Source organism: Arthroderma uncinatum, assembly GCF_011692745.1.
Source record: "Arthroderma uncinatum strain CBS 119779 chromosome Unknown scaffold1, whole genome shotgun sequence".
Taxonomy (NCBI): domain Eukaryota; kingdom Fungi; phylum Ascomycota; class Eurotiomycetes; order Onygenales; family Arthrodermataceae; genus Arthroderma; species Arthroderma uncinatum.
The window spans coordinates 6,217,109-6,236,339 of record NW_022983863.1 but is presented as its reverse complement, the minus strand read 5'-3'; the positions used below and the strand labels follow the sequence as shown (position 1 = coordinate 6,236,339).

The following is a 19,231-nucleotide window of genomic DNA, read 5'->3' as shown; positions in this document are numbered from 1 at the left end:
ACCTTCATAGGCACCACGCGGGTGCAAGTTCGCCGGTCGATGTTGGTTATACTTGGTTCTCCCATGTTTACGTATGGTAACAAGTAAACCTTTCAGCAGATTGAAGTAGAGGACAAGGGCGATGATGAAGTAAGGATGTCTTTGGGGATCTCGGGCTTGGTCTATGAGACTTATGGTCAAAGGGCGAACCACACTCCCTTTTATATTAGATCTTTGAAGCACCGTGCGAAATATAATGCCCTGGTCGCTGTTTCGTAGTCGGTCGCCCGTCCGCGGACGATCTGGGGGCAGACACGCTAGCCACAGACTAGAATTTAAAAATAACTGACAGGGTATAGAATCCCCGAACAAAGAAGACACGCATGAATCTGAACAGCGGGCTAAACGGCTCCGACATACCGATCGATAAGATTGTCAGGATCAGAGAGGATGGGCGGATAGGCGTATAGGCGGCTCAGGTGTCTTTGAAGATTGCTAACTCCGGCCACTGCTGACACGCTTTGGGGATAACCAACCCGGCTCGGGAAGTAAAGCAGAATTCCAGCCTTGCAAGTGATTGGAAATGTACACCATTCGGGTCTCGGACACGCAAGTCCACCGAATTGGGGGGGCACATGAAGAGGAGAATTCGCTACTAGTTATGCAGGACAGGGTTCACTCATAGCTACTGGGGCCATCCTCCGGCTGAGCTTGCATTCAAGCCCGTCACATCCGTACAGACAGTGCCTCCAAATCTATGGGCGGGTCTGTCAAGTTTACCTCTTCTCGTTTCTATCTCCAAGGGGCGCTGCAAATGGGCTAGAGAGATATAGTAGGAAAACTATTGACTTCGGGTCATAATGTCGAGCAGCCTTGTACTCTCTCAAACTTCAGTGTCACCTCGCGAGCCGCATTCTATGTTTCACGGGCAAAGTATTCTGAAGTGTACAGCGATTGGCGAATACCTTTTTATGAGCTGTCAGTGCTAGTTCGGGTGCCTATAAACGTTAATTATAAAGCTGAAAGAAAGAGGTTTTGTTAGAGAGGGGAAGTCTGCTGGATCAGAGCTATCACCAGAACCCCTACCTTCATAAAGATGGCTAAATTAACATGGGAAATACCGAATAGCAGGGATCTTGCATGGTATTCTAGACCCGCTCGATTTCTAATGGTAAAGGCGATCAGTTATAGTTAACCATTTATCGCTCGGAAGAAAGGTTGTTGACGGTAGTTTAAGCCGATCCGAGCTGATGTTCGTCGTATAGGCCCACCAAAAGTTGATGTCAAATGCTTGACCTCGAAACAAGGCTATGGGGGATCAGAACTCAGAACAGCGGTTGGTTAGTTAGCTAGTTAGCTGCTCAGCTAGTTATTCGCCTGACGTCAGGATGTCGGTCGCCTGTTGACCCCGAAGGTCCGTGGTCCCATGACATGTTCAGTATCGGCCTTCTCGCAACGTCTCGTACTGTTAATAGGGAGCAAGACCACGGCCGGTATCAATAACTAACCCAGGATAAAGATGTTACCGTCGTCGTCGCAAGTCTTCAAGACGTCGTTCAAGTGAATATCAAAATCTTACGTAATTTTATATCACGTGGGTATCAGCTTACTCCACGTGACATAAGCGCTTGCCGGGAACTTTCCAGGAACAGACGAAGAAACGAAGAAACGAAGCACGATCAAGCATCAGTTGGTTATTCTTCACTCCCCTCCATGCACGGGCAGTTTGGGATGCTGGATCGGCCGTGCAGATAAAGATCTTATATCTGGAAACGTGGCGGCTCACCCTGGTCCAACTACGCTTTTCGGCTAATCTATGTCCTGTCAGGTCAGGGGTTCGTCAGATATTCAGCTTGAAGAAGATGATATCCGGGTCTTTCTCTGCATCTTCCCCTGCCTCCTCGACTGCCGTCTTCTGCTGCGGGCCGCAGACTTGGAAACAAGGGGTGAAGGGGGTAGGATTGGTTGAAAATTTTTGAGCCATGCTCCCAGAGTCAATTTCTATCCGAGTTCCATCTTCCGCAACAAAGTATCCGGGCACCAATGATAAAATACCGAATTCAGTGCCAGCTTCTGCCCCGTGCATACCCTACGACTGAACCCAAAGCTGCTCCGTGGCAGATCTGAATTGCTAAGCTATCGATCTGGCCTGAACTAACCTGGCTGAGAAAATATCCCTTTACCCATGCCTAACGACCAGTGGTCGGCTGTGACCACGGCTCCTTTCGGGATACGATAATCCATATACTCGTCATCCTTCGTGGAAGCACGAGCAACCCTCTCGAGGATCAGTGGCCTCCACCATTGTATTTTTATAAATAAATGTCTTTGTACAAATTATACGGCTTTGGGAAGAGGACCAACGACTTAATAAAAGAGAATTCCCGATAAAGTCGAGATCATAATATAGCGATCTTGAAGGCATATATCAGAGCCAAGGGTAGCCCAAGGATACCTTTTAACTAATAAAACCAGGGAATGCCGGATCTTGTCAAGGATTTAGTAAGGCAGCACTGTTTTTATATTCCAGCTTACAGTTTAATAAGTGTCGGATATTTTTTTATAGAGTTATCTTCGATAAAAAGAGTACAAGGTGACCCCGGATATTGTAAGTCCTACGACAAGTCCTTAAAGGTCCCTATAATTTAGCAAGCGTTCGGGTAAAAGTACTACCCCTTTAACCAAGTGCAGTTTAACTAAACCTAAGCCTAAAGTCAAGGATGAGTATTCGGGTAAGTTCAAGGGGTCAAGGGTGACTAACTATTAGGGCTGCTTGAAGCCACTGCTCAATTCCAAGAAGAGCTCTACGAGGGAGATCCTTGTATCTCTGTTCATTATAAGTATCCAGGAGATTCTGGCGGAGGCGTTTAGCTCTGATGGCCGCCACCTTCTTTGCCTGCGATGGGTTTTCTTTCTGCAAGAACGTGTTTATCTCCTTTTCGAGCTTCTGGCGTTGCTTGCGTACGTCTGGACCATCTTCTTCCTCCGCAGCACAAAGCTTGCACTGGCATTTGAAACCCCATGTCCTTTTGAGTGCTGCAGTTCTAGCGTCGTAATCGCTAGACTCGTCATAGCTATGTGTGATTTCCTCACCTGCAGCGATTTTACGGGTAGCGCGGAGGATCATGAGGTCGCCGACGTAATCCTTCTTTGCATTTGAGACACAGGAGTGATTGATATACGCTGCCCGAACCCAGAGGCCGGTGCTAGCGTTGCTTATATCTTCATCTTCGGTCTGTTGACCAGGGCCAAAGGCGTTCCGTTGGATAATATCATGAATTTGAAAGGTATCGAGTACCGGCCTGCCATCACTTTCGTGAAGCTTGTTTCCAAGGCCCTTGTAATCGCCGAAGAGATCTAGGACGCCCTCGATTTGTGAGGGGTTATTCATCAGCTTCTGTACCAAGGCCTTGTGCAAGCCGGCGGGGAAGACCCTGATAGCGGCGTTATCCCGGAGATCAACCGTTAGACACGAGAATGCTTCTGGATCGTGACTCCAGACAACGCAGAGAGCCTTCTCATACATTATGACCTCGTTCGTGTCTATGTCACGAGTCGCAAAAAGTCCGCGCCCAGCTCCCGGGCTCTCTCTAATCTCCGTATGTCCGTTGAAACTGGCAACGTCGGCCCGGCCCTGAGTCTTCGGTAGACTTCCAACCACCTTCTTCAAATCGTATTCCCCTGTCTCCTTCTCTTGGAGGCGCATCTTGATTCTCCGTAGGTTAATATTTGCCAATCTATTATCAGGTTCAAGTTTCTCCTGTTGCTCGAAAAAGTTCCTGGCTGCCTCGAAGTTACCTAAGCCGTATGCAGCGCTTCCAGCACGGGAGTAAGCCTTTGCGTCCAAAAGTTTTTGCTCCTGGTCCGCCCCATTTGTGAGGGATGATAGTGCATCAGCTATTGCCTCGTCAAAGCGCTGAAGGAGAAGATTGACGTAAGAGCGGTTCCGGTAGATGTCATTACGCAGGGTGCCATTTTCATTCTCCGGGATTGACTTCAACCCTTCTGCATAACAGGCGTGGGCTCTCCAGTAGTCTTTCTTTCCAAGAGCCGCGTTTCCTTCTTCCTTGCACTTGCTAGCTGGTTTAGATACGCTACTTGAATGGCTGCTGTCTTTATTGCGCCACGATGACGGCCCATCGCTGTAAGCTAAAATAATAATGTCAGATGGATGGTCGACACGGATCGCTGGTTCGCCCTGGTTGTTGAGGGTATAGTAAGGCTCCTTCACTAAAAATATCGAGCCTGAATCCAACATATCCTGGCCGTTCCTTGAGTTGTGTAAGAACAGTTCCAACCGCTCTGCCTCGTCCGAGGCCTCTCCCTGTACAACAGCCCAGCAAGACGTCTTCAATTTGACCACTGGGGATATGCGGCGGAGAGAGATCACTCGCCCACGATGATGCGTCTCCATGCGGAGGTCTGACAGTTTCATGGGCTCCAGATCTGCCAAATCAGCCGTGCAAGGCGAATATGGGCAGCCAACAGCATATGCGGGCATAGTTTCTTGACTATTATCCTTTGGTGCTGTTCCCAGGCCAAAAGCCGCAGCAGCAAAGTCGTCCATCACGGACTTCCCAACCGCCTGTTGGACCAAAGATTTGGGGTCTTCGGGCTCCCGCAACTGGCCAGTTTGCGCTTGACATTTCCCTACATGATCCTGAGCAGTCCTTTGCACGCGCTCTGTCTCCTCCGGTGTCATGAAAAGCGTAGTCCTGGCCGCCATTGTGGGCTAAGATTGACCAATGGGACCAAAATCAACCGTGTACTCCGTATAGGAATGGATGTGACGGAAGATCTACTGCGAAGTTTTTGCAGTGACGTGAAGTGGTTATATGAAAAGCCTTTTTTGATGCTAGAGGGGGGGCATAAATATCGGCTATTTTGCATACCCATTTTGATTAATAAGCACCACTACAACACCTGGGCAGTATCTTAGGCCCTACAACACTTTTATATAATTGCAGTGAAAATTAGCAAATACCCTGATTTCATACAAGGACCTCATGTAGCAGTACGAACTACCGAAAGGTATCTTATCTAGATAGTGAACAGGCTGGTTTGTGTATTTGTGCATCGGCTGGCTACATACCGTCGAATTATGTAATCAGATGCTGGAATTTATGTCACGTGGTGTACGAATAGATATGCATCAGCTTTCCGTTCTACAAAATTTGTACGTAGCCCACCACACCGACGATGACACAATCTCTAAGGCCATCTGGGTTTTTTCCCTTTATTTCTCTTTATATATAACTAGGAAATGGCCAACTCTACATGACCATAATAAGTGGATATGCCAGGGGGTGTAAAACTGTAGAAGTGTCACGTGATGAAACAACCTGGCATCAACTATGTCCTACCTCAGGTTTATTAGGGGCCATAGATCGACTCTGTTCAGACTGCATTTTGCAACTCGCCTAATAGGTTAATACACAGCATATACCTGTTCACATTGGCCTCTGTTCATGATAAGCAATTGAGGAGGCGCATTCTACGCCTGATATTCGTCTCCAACCTCCGCTTTTGTGGCAGCTCAAGCAACGTTTACTACAGTAATCCGCTGCCCATCTCATGTCTCATGTCTCTTAAGAGGAACGATTGCGTTGGCTGCGGAAATAAATCTATTGTCTACAAAGTCGGTCCAGGCATCGTGGTGAAGGCGGTTCGAGATCAAAGCCCCAAAGCAGAGGAACAGCATCCTTTTCTCCGAGAAATTAATATTTATGCGCGCCTGAATCAGCAGCAAGATCGATGTCCGGATATCATTGAATGCTTTCTCGCACTCCCAGACTATCTTTTCCTATCCTACTGCGATTTCAATAGAATACAACTTCGTTTCGCGGAACACCAGCAGAGAGAGAGGGATTCGAACGGCTTTCTAGGCCGCCTTATACGCGTGGATCAATATGAGGACCCTACTCTAATTGCTCGATGGATACAGCAAGTCACTTCGGCCCTTGAATATATGGAGAAGATGGGATTTGCGCATAACGACCTACACCCACGTAACTGCCTACTCGACGACAATCTTAATCTGAAATTATGTGATTTTGACCGTACGACCACCATCGGGCAATATCTTGAGGGTGTTTTTGCGCCATGGGCTAGAAAATTAGCCGATGGGCCGCTAAAGGGTAGCTATGGCCTCTGCTCTGCCAGGACTGAACAGTTCGCAGTTGGTACGCTTCTTTACTTCATGGTATACGGCCACGAACCCTACGAGGATATCAATCTTGCAAAACAAAATCCGGGGGAATTAAGCCACAGATTTGAGAACATGCAGTTTCCAAAGCTTGGCCGAGATCAAGTTTTCGATGGGTTGATTTCTGCGTGTTGGTATAATGTTTATCCATCTATGGCATTGGTCGCCTATGATGTCAGGCGCAAGACGACAGATATCGCACTAAAGCCAAGCTACAAGACCATTGACTGCACAAAGGAGAGGAAGGCCTGCGAGGCGTTAATCCAGAATGGCTTACTCGGACCTGAATTGGCGCATTGCTTCCAACCGGCCTGGCGAAGATATCTAGGCACTCTTGTTGGGAAAAGTGCGTTTGTTTGGCGGAGTTTGGTCAATTTATTGGGAAGTATATTTTGGGCCCGGTTCTGAGGTTATTGCTGGTTGCATGTCGAATTAAAAAGCGGCAGAGAACTTGAGGAATACACACAATCATCTTCTATCGAGGTGACCGGCTACCTGGAGATTTGAAATCATGTTGTTTGTTATAAGTTATGTACCAGTGTGAAAATGGTGACGTACTTGTTCGTCTTGCTTGGTAACAACGCAGACCACTGGTTCAGACCTTACTCAATAATGGTTCGCCATTTCGAATGCGCTATCTAAAGGGTACCCCCGGAAACATAGAAAGGTGGAATGCATCGCTCGATGAAGTTAGCGAGCTTGGAAAGATGAGGGCAAGAAAAAGGCCGATGACATTTGAACTTCTATGTATGGTTGGTGCTAGGTACGGCGTAGCGAGCGATGAGATGACGAACTAATGCACCAGATTGAGAGGTGACTACAGCCAATGGATTTGGGGAGAACGATTCCCGTCGCAGCATTGCATATATGAACCCCGCCTTTCTGTTATCCTTATTATCTTCCCAAAACCAACATCATTTACTTCAACAGATCCACGTCGAATAACGAAAATGATTGTGGAAGAATCGTTACAATCCAAAGAGCATCGTGAGCTGCTTGACACGATCGACAAGCTCCGATCTCAAGGCATCAGTCGATATGTCGATCTTCCTCAGATTATCGTTTGCGGTGACCAATCCTCAGGCAAAAGTTCAGTTCTTGAAGCAATATCTGGCATGTCGTTTCCAACAAAGGATAACCTCTGCACACGATTTGCAACAGAACTAATTCTCCGTCGGAGCCCTGCATCAGCACTTCACATTTCTATAGTCCCAGGACCTGACCGCTCTGATGACGAGAAGGAGGCTTTACGCTCATTTAGCTGCTCTGCCTCGGTGGATGACCAGGGACTAGGTGAAATCGTCGAGAAGGCAAAGGAAGCAATGGGCTTGTCCTCCTCCTGCTCTAGCAGTAGAGTATTCAGCTCAGATGTCTTGCGCGTTGAGCTTTCCGGCTCCCAACAACCTCACCTAACAATGGTCGACTTACCGGGTCTTTTTGCGGCCGGTAATAGCGCCCAGTCTGATGAGGACGCAGAGCTTGTCAAAAAGCTTGTACTCTCCTATATGCGAAGCCCTCGGAGTATCATCCTAGCAGTCGTTTCTGCCAAAAGTGACTTTGCGCTACAGAGCGTCACTAAGCACACGAGAGATCTAGATCCTCTAGGAATGCGCACTTTGGGTCTGATTACGAAACCCGATACCCTTGATGTCGGTTCAGAGAACGAAAGGTCGTATATAGATCTCGCTCAAAACAACGATGTCAAATTCCGACTTGGCTGGCACGTTTTACGCAACAGAGATTTCTTGAAAAGAGACACCTCAACAGCTGAACGAAACCAGGCGGAAGCGGAATTTTTTGCACAGGGAATTTGGACATGCTTGGATCCAGCTGATACCGGGGTTAATTCGCTGAGATACAAATTGAGCCAGATCTTGAAAGACCAGATCCTCACCCAGCTTCCAAACGTGCTTTGGGATATTGAATTGGGCATAAAGGACTGTCAGGCCAAACTGGAAAAATTGGGCGCCTCCCGCGTTAATATTGAAGAACAGCGTCATTACCTTTTACAAATTAGCCATTCCTTTCATACGCACATTAAAGCAGCAGTGGCTGGAGTGTACAATGACCAGTTCTTCGGTTCAGCGAAAACGGACGAAGGCTACAGAAAACGTTTAAGAGCAGTTGTGCAAAATACGCTCCTCGACTTTGCGCGCACCATGCAATCGAGGGGACATTTTTTGGAGATTGTCGATGAAGCCCCAGCAGTGCATGACCTACTCGACGGGGTACCCAAGAAAATATCTCGAGACGAGTATGTTTCTCAAGTTGAAGATTTAATGGCTAGAAATCGTGGCTGTGAGCTTCCTGGAAGTTATAGCCCTCATATCGTCGGCGACCTATTTAAAGAGCAATGCCAGCCGTGGAAGGGCCTGGTTGATAGCTTCACCCAGAAAATCTATATGGCTGCCCATTTTACGATTCGTTCAGCGTTAAATAATGCAGCCGACGAGGCCACAGCAACAGTACTATTGCAGGAAGTCATCCTCCCTGGCCTCCAGGGAATTAAGAGATCACTAGACTCAAAGGTTGCGGAAATTTTGGAACACCATGAGGTCGGCCACCCCATTACTTATAATCACTATCTGACCGACAATGTCCAGAAAGCTCAATCAAAGCGCCGGAAAGAAGAACTTGAAGAACTCCTTAAAGAGGTTCTAGGTCCCTATTCTTTAGATAGCGGCGTATATAGTCACCAATTTCATGCTGAAGTCTTGCTATCGAGACTTGTCGAGCGTACTGAAGCAAACATGGATCGTTACGCCTCAAACGCTGCCATTGATATGATGGAAGCATACTACAAGGTACGTTGTTCTTTTCCAAACACTACACCGAAAATCTTAAGTGCTTACTCATTGTGCTCGTAATAGGTTGCCCTCAAAAGGATGATTGACGACGTCAGTGTGCTTGCGATTGAAGCCTGTTTGATGAACCAGTTACCAGGGCTGTTTTCTCCTAAAACCGCATGCAGCTTACCCGATGATGCGGTCCGAAGGATAGCTGCTGAAAGTCCAAGGTCCATAGAGGAGAGAATGCGTCTAAAGGAGGCACTTGCAGTTCTGGAAACAGGTTATCAGCACCTGAGCCGCCTAAACACCTATCCAAGTAAACCAGGTATGTCTTATACATTCACTATGACCTTTGATTCATGGCTAATAAATATAGTTAGATGCTATTACCGAAATTAGCTCAGTCATAGTCCATGATAACACACTAATGGAGCCAGATCTTGGGATCCCATCACCCCCTGGCGAAGATGATATTGACCTCGACAGAGTTATTATCTTCGAGGAGGACGAGCGGCCTCATAGTCCAGAAAACCCACTTCCTGAGTTAGGGGCAGACTCAACTTCTAAATACGACTTTGGCATCCAGGAAAGCAAAACCAAAAAGAAAAAGAAAGGTAAGAAGACGATTGTGCGCACGGAGGGTTACGAGTCATAGCTATGGTAATATTTCCTTGAGTATCGAGTCACTCTTCAACGCGCATGCAGCAAGGTTTCGGTGCACCTAACAAGTAAAAGAATACGCATGTCTATTAATTCCCATTTTCGGCCTTTTTTTTTCTTTATAAGAAATTGAATACAGAAATTCCTACCTAAACCTTTTTAAAAGTCCTTATATATTAGGGTAGTGATACTCTTAGACCCACGGCCGATGCTCACGTCTTTGCAATTACGACCACATCCCTTACGTCCTTATTTAAGTATAGCACCTGATTACTTTATATTAGTTAACGGCCCCGTAACTTCACTTCGTACCTTACCTTCTCTTATAGAGGGTATATATTTAATTATAGCTTTTATTCTTATGAGGTTATGTGAGTATGACCTCCCATACCTCGGCTCTCGCAACCTTTCAAGGACACTCAAGTATATCAGACAGTTACAACGTCAGAAAGCAAGTCAACTAACCGCGCTTTTCCCCCTTCTGTCATGTTGAATGCCTTGAAAATTTGTTGTAGGTCAAACAGTGCCAGCTACTTAGGTATAAGACAATGGAAATGTCAACGATATAATAAATAAGGGCGTATGTAGCGTGCAAGGTTATTTCTAAGTAGCTTGGATATCTAGATCGTTGATATAAGCGTATGTGGTGGCGTAATGTCAAACTCAAAAGGATTGCCTGGTGCAACTTGTCGATTAGTCTATTGCTTCAGAAAGCTGAAGCTGCAAGATCGGCAGTTGAGTTACGGATATTTACCATAACACAGGTGTTCGATATAGTTTATCATTTAAATAGGATTTCTATTACACTGTGGTTCATTTGATTCTAGTCCGACCAAGTCGCAGCCGTGAGGGTGTTATCTGCAGCTATGTCCTATGCCTCGACGTAATAGGCGAATTAATCCAATATGGTTAGAGAGAGGAGGTCATCGGAGCACTTGATTTCGCAAACAGGGGCATCCGAGCACGTAGGCGTGTAATGTCGAATGATGAAAAAGTCTATGATGAAATAATCAAAAACAAAAGAATCGACAAAAAGCAAGTAGTATCCTAACGCCAGAGGCCCATGAACCACGGCAATCAGACACAAAAAACCAAACATACAGGACATTATCCAAATCCAGGGACCCAAACTGACAAGACTAGGAGTTATAGGAAAGATGAAACAATAAGGAACTTGCTGTGCTCTACTCAATGAGCAATATAGATGTAATGTAGATGTAAATATCTCCATGCAAAGAGATAGGGGGGAGATATGCAAGTAATGATAAGACTGGCAGAGGGAGAAATGGAATCAAGGGTAGGAAATGAGTAGACCAAACCAAATTAACTGTACCGCGCACACTGCACCACACCGCACACCACCAATAACCAAGAGATTCGCCAAACCAAGACGAATGCGAACGCAAGCAATAAGATGATATATATGTAGACAGTGTTGATGGGAGTGGAGATGGGAGGATGTCAATCATAAGGGGCTGCTGGAAAAATAGGCGCAGGCATCCCGCCATCCACAGTGGCGAATGAGACCAAGATGATATATAATGGTAGTGAGAGGGTGACGAGTAAAAGAACCAACACGGAGACGGCTGTGAGTGCCATGTGCGTTGGCATGGGTATGTATATGTGTATGGGCATGTGCATGGGTATGGCATGGATACTACAAGCATCCAACCACAAACACCACCTCGAACCTGGCCAAGAAGACAGAAGCGTTCGTCAGAACATTATCAAATATCATCAGTAGCATCACACCAAACGTATATCACCAGATAATTCCCAGGATGAATACAAGAAAGAGAGAAGAAGGAAAAAAAATCACTTAATCCCACGGATGAAATGAGCAGGGATTCCCACCACCAGAACCAGACCCGCCGCCATCGCCTTCTCGATCTCGATCTCGGTCTCGACGCCTGTTTCTCGACTCTAGGGTATTGCCGCCAGTGGTGGCACGTTGGCTGGCACCGACTCCGAAATCGGACATGGTGAATAAAAGTGGTTCGTCTTCGTCCATATTGCCACTGCTATGGGGGTTAGATGCAGGATTTGTGTTACTAGCTCCCCACGGTGAGCGAGTGGTGCTGAATCGTCTCATGCTAGCCCGTCGTGCGTGCGTGTGCGAGGACGTATGTGCTTGTGTATCTCGGTCGTGTCGCTGAGCGAACCGAGGCTGATAGCCGGAGGTTGATCTTTCCTTTACACTGTCACTATCGCCGTCCCGATCTGGTTGGGGGCAGATATCCTCGTTCCCGCGCCTGTTGACTGAGGAGGATGGTGGAGGCTGATTCTCTGGATCCGGGCTGGCGGTCTGCAACAGCTCGCTGATTGATGGTGGCGACCTATCCTGTGCGCCTAGACTGATACTCCTAGTTGTGGTAGGGAAAGGCAGGAAATCAGGCCCATCTTCATCCCCGGTTGCGGTGTTGTTGGAGTTCGCTGTGGTGCTGGTACGATGCTGAGCAGCAGAACTAGAGCGACGGAAGTTAGGGATAAATGCGGCACTACGATGGTGACGATGATGCGGGGAAGCGGGTAGCGGTATATCGATCGCATTTGCAGTGGTGGTCGTTTGTGATTCAGGTCCAGCTTCAGATTCGGGTTCAGGTTCCTGAGTTTCACCCAGCGGCGAGCCGTGACGTGGTGCACGACGGGAACGGGTAGTAGTGGTAGTGATATGTCCGGGTTCATTGGGGTTGGGATATTCAATTACACTGTTTGAGCTGAGCCGGGATGGGATGGCGGGAGTGTGGGGTGTATGTGGGGAGATGGCTTTGCCTGGGGAAGAGGATATAGAGCCCGACACGCCGCTGGGTATGGCGTTTGGTACAGAGGTGGCTATGGGGTTGGGATTGCTCGTTGCGGCCGGTGGGAGCTGTTTACTTGACGATGATGAGGTAGCTGATCGATGGAGGAGGAGAGAAGAAGTCATTGAGTCCGACAAGGCGGTATTGGCATCCTTCATCCTCTGGAACCTTGACAGCGCAGCTGTCGTAGTCCGCTTGCTCGAGGAATCGAACGTTGAGCTGTCAGGGCCATGCGAGAGTAGATCCTTCCTCTGGTCCAGCAGCTTTAGGAAGTCAGAGATATTATCTTCGTCTGCATCGATGACAGGAAAAACACCCGACGTCGAGTTCCGCTGTCCAGCTGCGGCAGCTGAAGAGGAGCTAATACTAGCTTTGCCACTCGAGTTGTTATCTTCTTCGGTCTTGCTTCCGCCACCAGTGGATAGGCGTCCACGTCGATGACTAAAGGAGCTGCTATACCGTGATATAGGAGTTTGCTTAGGCGAGGCAGACATTGACGAGAAGACCGCTTGGTCAGGTAGAATGTGTGCTGAGCGAGGGCGGGCGGAAGAGTTGGGAATTGTCCTTGGTAAAGGTGCAGGGTGGTTGAGCTGGTTTTGGTTGACATTCATATTGACCGGCTCCCTACTTGATGGACTACGGGTTGCACTTAGAGCCGGCGAAGCAGATAGTGACGGCGCCTTGAAGGGCTGGTATGATACCGACGGTCTTCTCTGTGGCGCCTGCGCATCTTCACCGGAAAGCGAAGCAAGTCGAGCATGGCCGAGTTTTGGCGATGGCATGAATGTTGGCGGAGAAGGCGAACCACCGCCCAGCTCTCTAGCCGCACGCAAGGCAGAAATGGGGCTACCCTTGACGCCTGGGTCGGCCCGATGAAAGGTAGACATGCTGCCATATGCCTGGCTGAGGTCCGGATTATTCGATGTCCGATGCCTAGCGGGCAAAGAGCCAACGTCTGCATTCTGGGACCGATGGTGGTTGTTGTCGTCCTCTGTAGGCAAGGAAGGACGGAAGAGGTCATCGTCTGCACCCATGAACCGAGAGCTAAGAAGCGTTTCCGAATCGTCGACACGGAACTCACAGTTTGTCCGATACGTCACTCTGATTGAGAGCGGGCCGGCAGGAGACTCGGTCACTCCAAAGGAGTAGTTTTCCACCACATCGCCGCCGCCATCATGAAGGGGGATGGTCAGGGTATCCGATCGACTTCCATGTAGAGACTTACTGGCCGGCAGTATACGATGCTGTAGCCGTAGAACGGGACTGGTGGTGACCTTTGACTGACGCTTGGAGAACTTCCACGCCGGCAGGAACTTAGAGTAAGCGAATAGGGACCGGAAGGTAATGATGCATTTCTTGTATGTGGTCGGTAGAATGTGCGTCATATCCCGTGGCAGAGCCGAGGCGGATGGGCCTAGTTCGATAAACCATCTTTCCAGGATGACATCGTTCTTCGCACCCTTCCGCTTCTCCGGTCCTCCGGGAATATTGGACAGAGCTTCAAGCACGTCCCATCGTTTGTTGCAGTCGTCGAGGATGACCAAGTCCTGGTAGTTTGTGAGCTGGGAGGTATCAATGTACGTTTCGATGACGAGGGGTTCGGGCCGCCTGTCGGTAGCGGTGCAGACTCGCCATTGGGTGAGGTCTTCTCGCAGGGCGTCTGTGTCGTCTACCTCGACGTTGAACTGCGGCCGTTGTTAGCATCGAGATAGCGAGGCCGTATAGAAAGAAACGTACCCATTTGTTCACCCTCTTAATCCCATCCTTGTAGATTGGCCGTAGAACCGTCCTCGAATGCAGTATTATCAGCGCCGCTTTCGTGTGGTAGTTCTATACCCCCGTTAGTACTTTGTCTCTGCCACCCTATCTCATTCTCTGAGCATACCTGCACGATCTGGTTGAGCTTGGTGATCTGGTCCTGGACCTGTTTCTCGGTGAGCGGTCTCCCGTCCGCCGAGAGTGCAGGATTAGACGCCTCCGAGGCCGGCCGAGACGCCGGCCGTGGTCGTTGATGCATTATACCCTTTGGTATGGTGGTGAGGATGGTGTTTATGGGGACGACAGTAGTAGCGGTCTACTTTCCAGCAGAGGGAGCAAAGAAGGCGTGGGAAGGATCACAGGCCATGATAACATAGCCGAGCACCAGAATATTTCACGCTGACGGGAGAGAGAGAGAGACGAGGACGAGGAAGAAGAAAAAAAGCCTTCAAGGTCGACCGGGGATGATGCAGAGACAGGCAGATGTGGTGGTGCCTCTTGCGACCATGCTTGGGTCTAGAACCGGGTAGGAAGAGGCGGCAGGAATGGTGTTGGGCCAGGCAGAAGCCAGTCGAGAGCAAGGAACCCGAAGAATATGGAGGACAAGTGAAGCGCCGCAGACGTGGACTGGCGTGGACGTTGTTTGATGCAGGTTGGCCGGTATGTGGGTGTGTGTGTGCTGGTGGTGGTCGATGATGGATGGGAGAGCTTAATATGGCCGGGGAGCTCTCTCCACAGGGATGGGCCGCTAAGCCGGGCGATGCGCTAGGCAGGCTATGCAGGAGGCAGCAGCAGGGACATGCCAGGCTCCTGCATACGGCATGAAGATAGTAACAGGAGAGGAGAAGAGAATAAGATAGATATCAAGAAGAAGAAGAGAAGAAGAGGAGAAGATGGAGAGAAGATGGAGGAGATTGAAGTCTTCCTTATCGGGCGAGCACCTGACCTGCACTTTGACCTGACTAATCTGCCCTATATCATGCCTATATCATGCCTATATCATGTCCATTCTTCTTCTTCTATCTCCCTTCTTTTCTCTTCTATTCTTATCTTAGTTTTCTATATCATATCTTATCCTCTTATCACCCACCATCTTATCATCTTCTGTGTATATATGTAGAGTGTGCGTATGAGCCTCACTGTTGTATTGTACTATACCGTACATGCATACATAAGATACACAATGACATAATAAATTCTCACCGCCCAGCCAACGGCGTGACTTCCTACTGGCGCGGAAGTGTCCCTTTTTCTGCCTGTATGGTATCCCTGTACAGTCTTGTTCTGTACCATACAAGATACGCCATACGCCATACACCATAAGACACTATCACCAGACAGCAGAAGACAGAAGACAGAGAAGTCAGGGAGAGGAAGACAGAAGGAGGATAGAAGACAGAGATAGAGACAAGAGACAGGCTGTCACAGGAGATCCCTGCAAGAGTCATGCTGCGAGGAGTCATACACTGCATGAGCTGCTTCAGACACATCACATCACATCTTCTCTTCTTCGTTCTCCTGCTCTTCTATGGTGATGCCTATCGGTTAGCCTCCGCTAGCCCCTTACACATGCTGATCACGGCAGAAACGCGGGTGCCTACATCAGGGCTGGATACGAACTCTTTGTCTAACCAACGCCGTTGCCTCGCCTCCAGCCTTCGTCCGCACTCACCGAGAGAGTTACAACTAGATAAATTAAAAACTATACCGTGAGATATATGGCCCTAGATTATACAAGTCACGTGGGAGTAACTAGGGTCAAGTCTATTATTATATATAAGACGGCACAGGCGAATGACTTTCACCTATGATAGCCATGAGTGTCATGTCCACTCGTCTGCCCTGTGGAGGGGGTCGAGCAATAGCTAACGACTCAGCCAATCATCCAGCAAGAGCTCTCGAGCGCTATGTCTTTCTTCTGGCGCCCATGTCAGCATCTTCCGCATGAACCGCAGAAAGAGTTTCTTGTTCTCTCCTTCAAGGTACTCCTCTGACTCTTCAAGAGAGTTTTTCGGAATAATAACCATGTCCTTCCACGTCCCTGTCATAATCTCTGAGATACGAGATATTTGATTGATTTGATTGGTCAGGTGGGTCTGGAGCAATCTATGAGATTTCAATCTATCAAGCACTGATCATCTAAATACACGATATTGAGCTCCTATTTATGTTCCTCATACGGCCATGTATCTTGCCATCGCGGAGATGCCAGCTACAGCTGAAACAGGCGTTAAAACGCCGGGCGTAGCATTTGTTCGATGATGGAGAGCTGACACTGATATTTAATGAAACGGCGTAGTTGACTAACGTGTTTCGTACGATCAGGCAGTATTACACCGAATCTCCGTTCAACATAATCAGTTAACATCGACTCGGAATGATTATTGCATGAAAGGAGCATACCGGATTCATCCCAGTACCTCCAACTCTCTTTACTTCTTTTCAAGTACCCAGCCGGCGGGGGGCCAAGTAAAGCGATCATTTCGGCAAGTAGATGGGCATTTGACTGGTTTCCCTCAGGATTATCGCCATCAAACATATGACGGCTTTCAAGAAGGTCCCATATCTAGAGCGTACGTAAGTCGAGCTGCAATTCCAAACGAGTCACATAGACAACATACCAGAACTCCAACATTCCAAATATCGACTTTTTCATTCCACTTCATCCCCAGAACAACCTCGGGAGCACGATAGATGAATGGTTGTATGAGCCCTTCTTGCTCCCCCTCGGCGATGCGAGCTGTCCCAAAGTCTGCCAGAATTGGCAAACCCCAACCTTTCCAGCCTGGTTTTGGTTTGAAGAGTCGAGACCTGTAAACCATATAATTATCAACAGCTTTCCGGGGAGTGGGATCTTCGATTTCTAGTTTGTCCCATTCGTCAAATATCATGGGGTCTGTTGTGCCAATCATGATATTTTTCGCTTGTATATCTAAGTGTCAAATCAATCAGCCACGGCGTCACGTCACTCTGCCAGGTACTCCCTAGATATGCTAACCGGTGTGGATAACATGAGCCTCAGAATGTAGAAAATCGAGAGCGGTGAGCAGCTCTCGTAGTAATGGTTTAAGCGCACTTTCTGGAAGTCGGTGACCAACAAAGATCGCTTGAAGGTGTAAAAGACTGGTTATTAGAGGCTCATGTACCAAGCATGGATGCTCGCCAGTCGGTCCGCTGGTTTCAAATGCATCAAGCATCTTTCGGAACTTGCTGCTACCAGGATGAGAGGACCGGAAGCCAGTGAGATACTTCAAGATCTCTCCCTCCCGTTTCGACGTGGAGTTGCGTATGTAGATTTTAAGAGCTACATAGCGATGTAATCTGGGATGCAGTTCAGCGAGAAGTCTCGAATGCACAAGGTGCCCACAGCTAGTACTTTAGATCGCGACAAAACCAGACTGTAGAATTTGCGCCAAATCCTAGCTTCCCCAATACTTGGTATCTGGCATTAAATATTTCCCCAAGTTTGACGGGGTAAAAGAGACCCTTCTCATAAGCCGGCATCTTCTCTTCTTCCATCTTAACCGTAGGGTCAAGAGTGGTGAAACCATGATGTCTGATTACTCGAGGAGGAGACGGTGCTCTAGATAAGAGGCGGCGTCCAAGTAGAAGGAACCGGTCCATATCCCAGATTGCTGAAATTGTCAGCGTTCAGGGGCAAGATGCGTGGTGAAACTGTGAGATTGCGTGTCTGTCGAGGTGTTGCTTGGGAAAGCTCAGCTTCGGATAATCTGATAATGCCGGTTTAGGGACAGCCTCTCAATTAGATTTGAGAGGGTGACGGGTGATGGTCTGATGTTAGGAATATGGAGGCTTCCATTCAAAAGTCGTGCTAAAAGAAGCTCTCCTGACCCTTGACCGGGTATTACGAGCTGTCCCGTCCTCGAGGTTGAATCTCCCTCGTGCCATTGGGCTCTTGGAACATGCCAACCCAGATGAGTCGCCATCGCGCAAGCCGTATGAGGTGCACACTGCATAGCAGAGCAGGAGAACAGCCTCAGAGAGGTGATGGCGGTTGATTTCTCACAGTCGCAGAAGCCTACGGATGGGCCTGACATGTACTATCGATGGAGAGGACACCGCGTACACCACCGGAAATACCATCATGCCATGTCAGGCATAGATGCGCTTTTCGCTGAGGGTCTTGTTCTATTTCCCGACAATTCCATTCTAAGCTGCTAAATAACTACTAGACGGGCCTTACCTAGTATTTTATAATATCAGAGGGACACATCCACCTGAGCCACCCAGCGGCTGCTTTTTATCCTCGGCACGGCCGGGCAGATAACTACCGGGCCGGGTCCCAGTCCTCGGTATTGGTGTATACTTTACGGTTCATATGAGCCTCATCTATAAGATAGACGACAAATGCGTGGGCGGGAATGACCTCGCCTGTCTTGCCCAGGGGCAGGTCTCGACCCGACACATTTTTGTGAAGCCAGTGCCGACCAGCTGTAGGCGAATGCACTCGCGCAAGCACAGTTCTAACATGGGAAACTCGCGCTCCCACTGCTCGAGCGTGAGCGTAGTGAGAACGTCTTCCGGTGTCTGACTGGGTGAGGTAGTTATGTACTTGACTCGTCGCCGAAGTTACTTGAATCAGTGCAGATGCTTGCAGCAAACATTGCGAAATAAGGGTTGCATGGTATGGCATCATGTCGCAAGGCTAGTTATGTAAATTTCCCATCGCACTGTTCCGCCCTGCCTTTTTGATTGGATGTGTGGGCAGACGGTCCCTGGATCCAGCTCCCCCCTTCCATCTCGCGCTTCTCTACTACTGACCAACATGACGCTCTGTTGTCTCGCATTTTTCCGTTCATTGTCTAGGCCCTGTCCGTGGACAACCACGCCATTGATCTTGTCCCGTACGCTCTGCTCCGCGCGGCTGCTGGCGACGGTAGCTCAACTATCTCACCAAAAACGACATTACTCAAACAAAGGCAGAATGGGAGTAGTGACACCACCATCTAGCTCTACGGTATCCGTATCGATCATTGATACCACGTCATGGGCGTACAAAATCCCGTGTAGCGACCTCT

The 19,231-nt window shown here is 48.5% G+C and overlaps 4 protein-coding genes across 4 annotated transcripts; 1 reads left to right on the top strand and 3 right to left on the bottom strand.

Moving 5' to 3' along the window:
- Nucleotides 1-2,725: 2,725 nt before the first annotated feature.
- Nucleotides 2,726-4,705, bottom strand: GIQ15_01845 (TPR domain-containing protein; the record flags this gene model as incomplete). Its single annotated transcript, XM_033549262.1, has 1 exon — nt 2,726-4,705. The coding sequence occupies one exon, from the start codon at nt 4,703-4,705 to the stop codon at nt 2,726-2,728; it is 1,980 nt and encodes a 659-aa protein (XP_033410213.1).
- A 2,429-nt stretch (nt 4,706-7,134) lies between these two features.
- Nucleotides 7,135-9,628, top strand: GIQ15_01844 (uncharacterized protein; the record flags this gene model as incomplete). The annotated part of the gene is made up of 4 exons (XM_033549261.1): nt 7,135-8,438; nt 8,505-8,988; nt 9,055-9,298; nt 9,354-9,628. 4 exons carry the CDS (start codon nt 7,135-7,137, stop codon nt 9,626-9,628), a joined length of 2,307 nt encoding a protein of 768 aa, XP_033410212.1.
- Nucleotides 9,629-11,452: 1,824 nt separating this feature from the next.
- Nucleotides 11,453-14,451, bottom strand: GIQ15_01843 (uncharacterized protein; the record flags this gene model as incomplete). Its single annotated transcript, XM_033549260.1, has 3 exons — nt 11,453-14,119; nt 14,172-14,264; nt 14,320-14,451. 3 exons carry the CDS (start codon nt 14,449-14,451, stop codon nt 11,453-11,455), a joined length of 2,892 nt encoding a protein of 963 aa, XP_033410211.1.
- Nucleotides 14,452-16,057: 1,606 nt separating this feature from the next.
- Nucleotides 16,058-17,711, bottom strand: GIQ15_01842 (protein kinase domain-containing protein; the record flags this gene model as incomplete). The annotated part of the gene is made up of 5 exons (XM_033549259.1): nt 16,058-16,233; nt 16,596-16,758; nt 16,814-17,124; nt 17,191-17,513; nt 17,569-17,711. 5 exons carry the CDS (start codon nt 17,709-17,711, stop codon nt 16,058-16,060), a joined length of 1,116 nt encoding a protein of 371 aa, XP_033410210.1.
- Nucleotides 17,712-19,231: the final 1,520 nt, after the last annotated feature.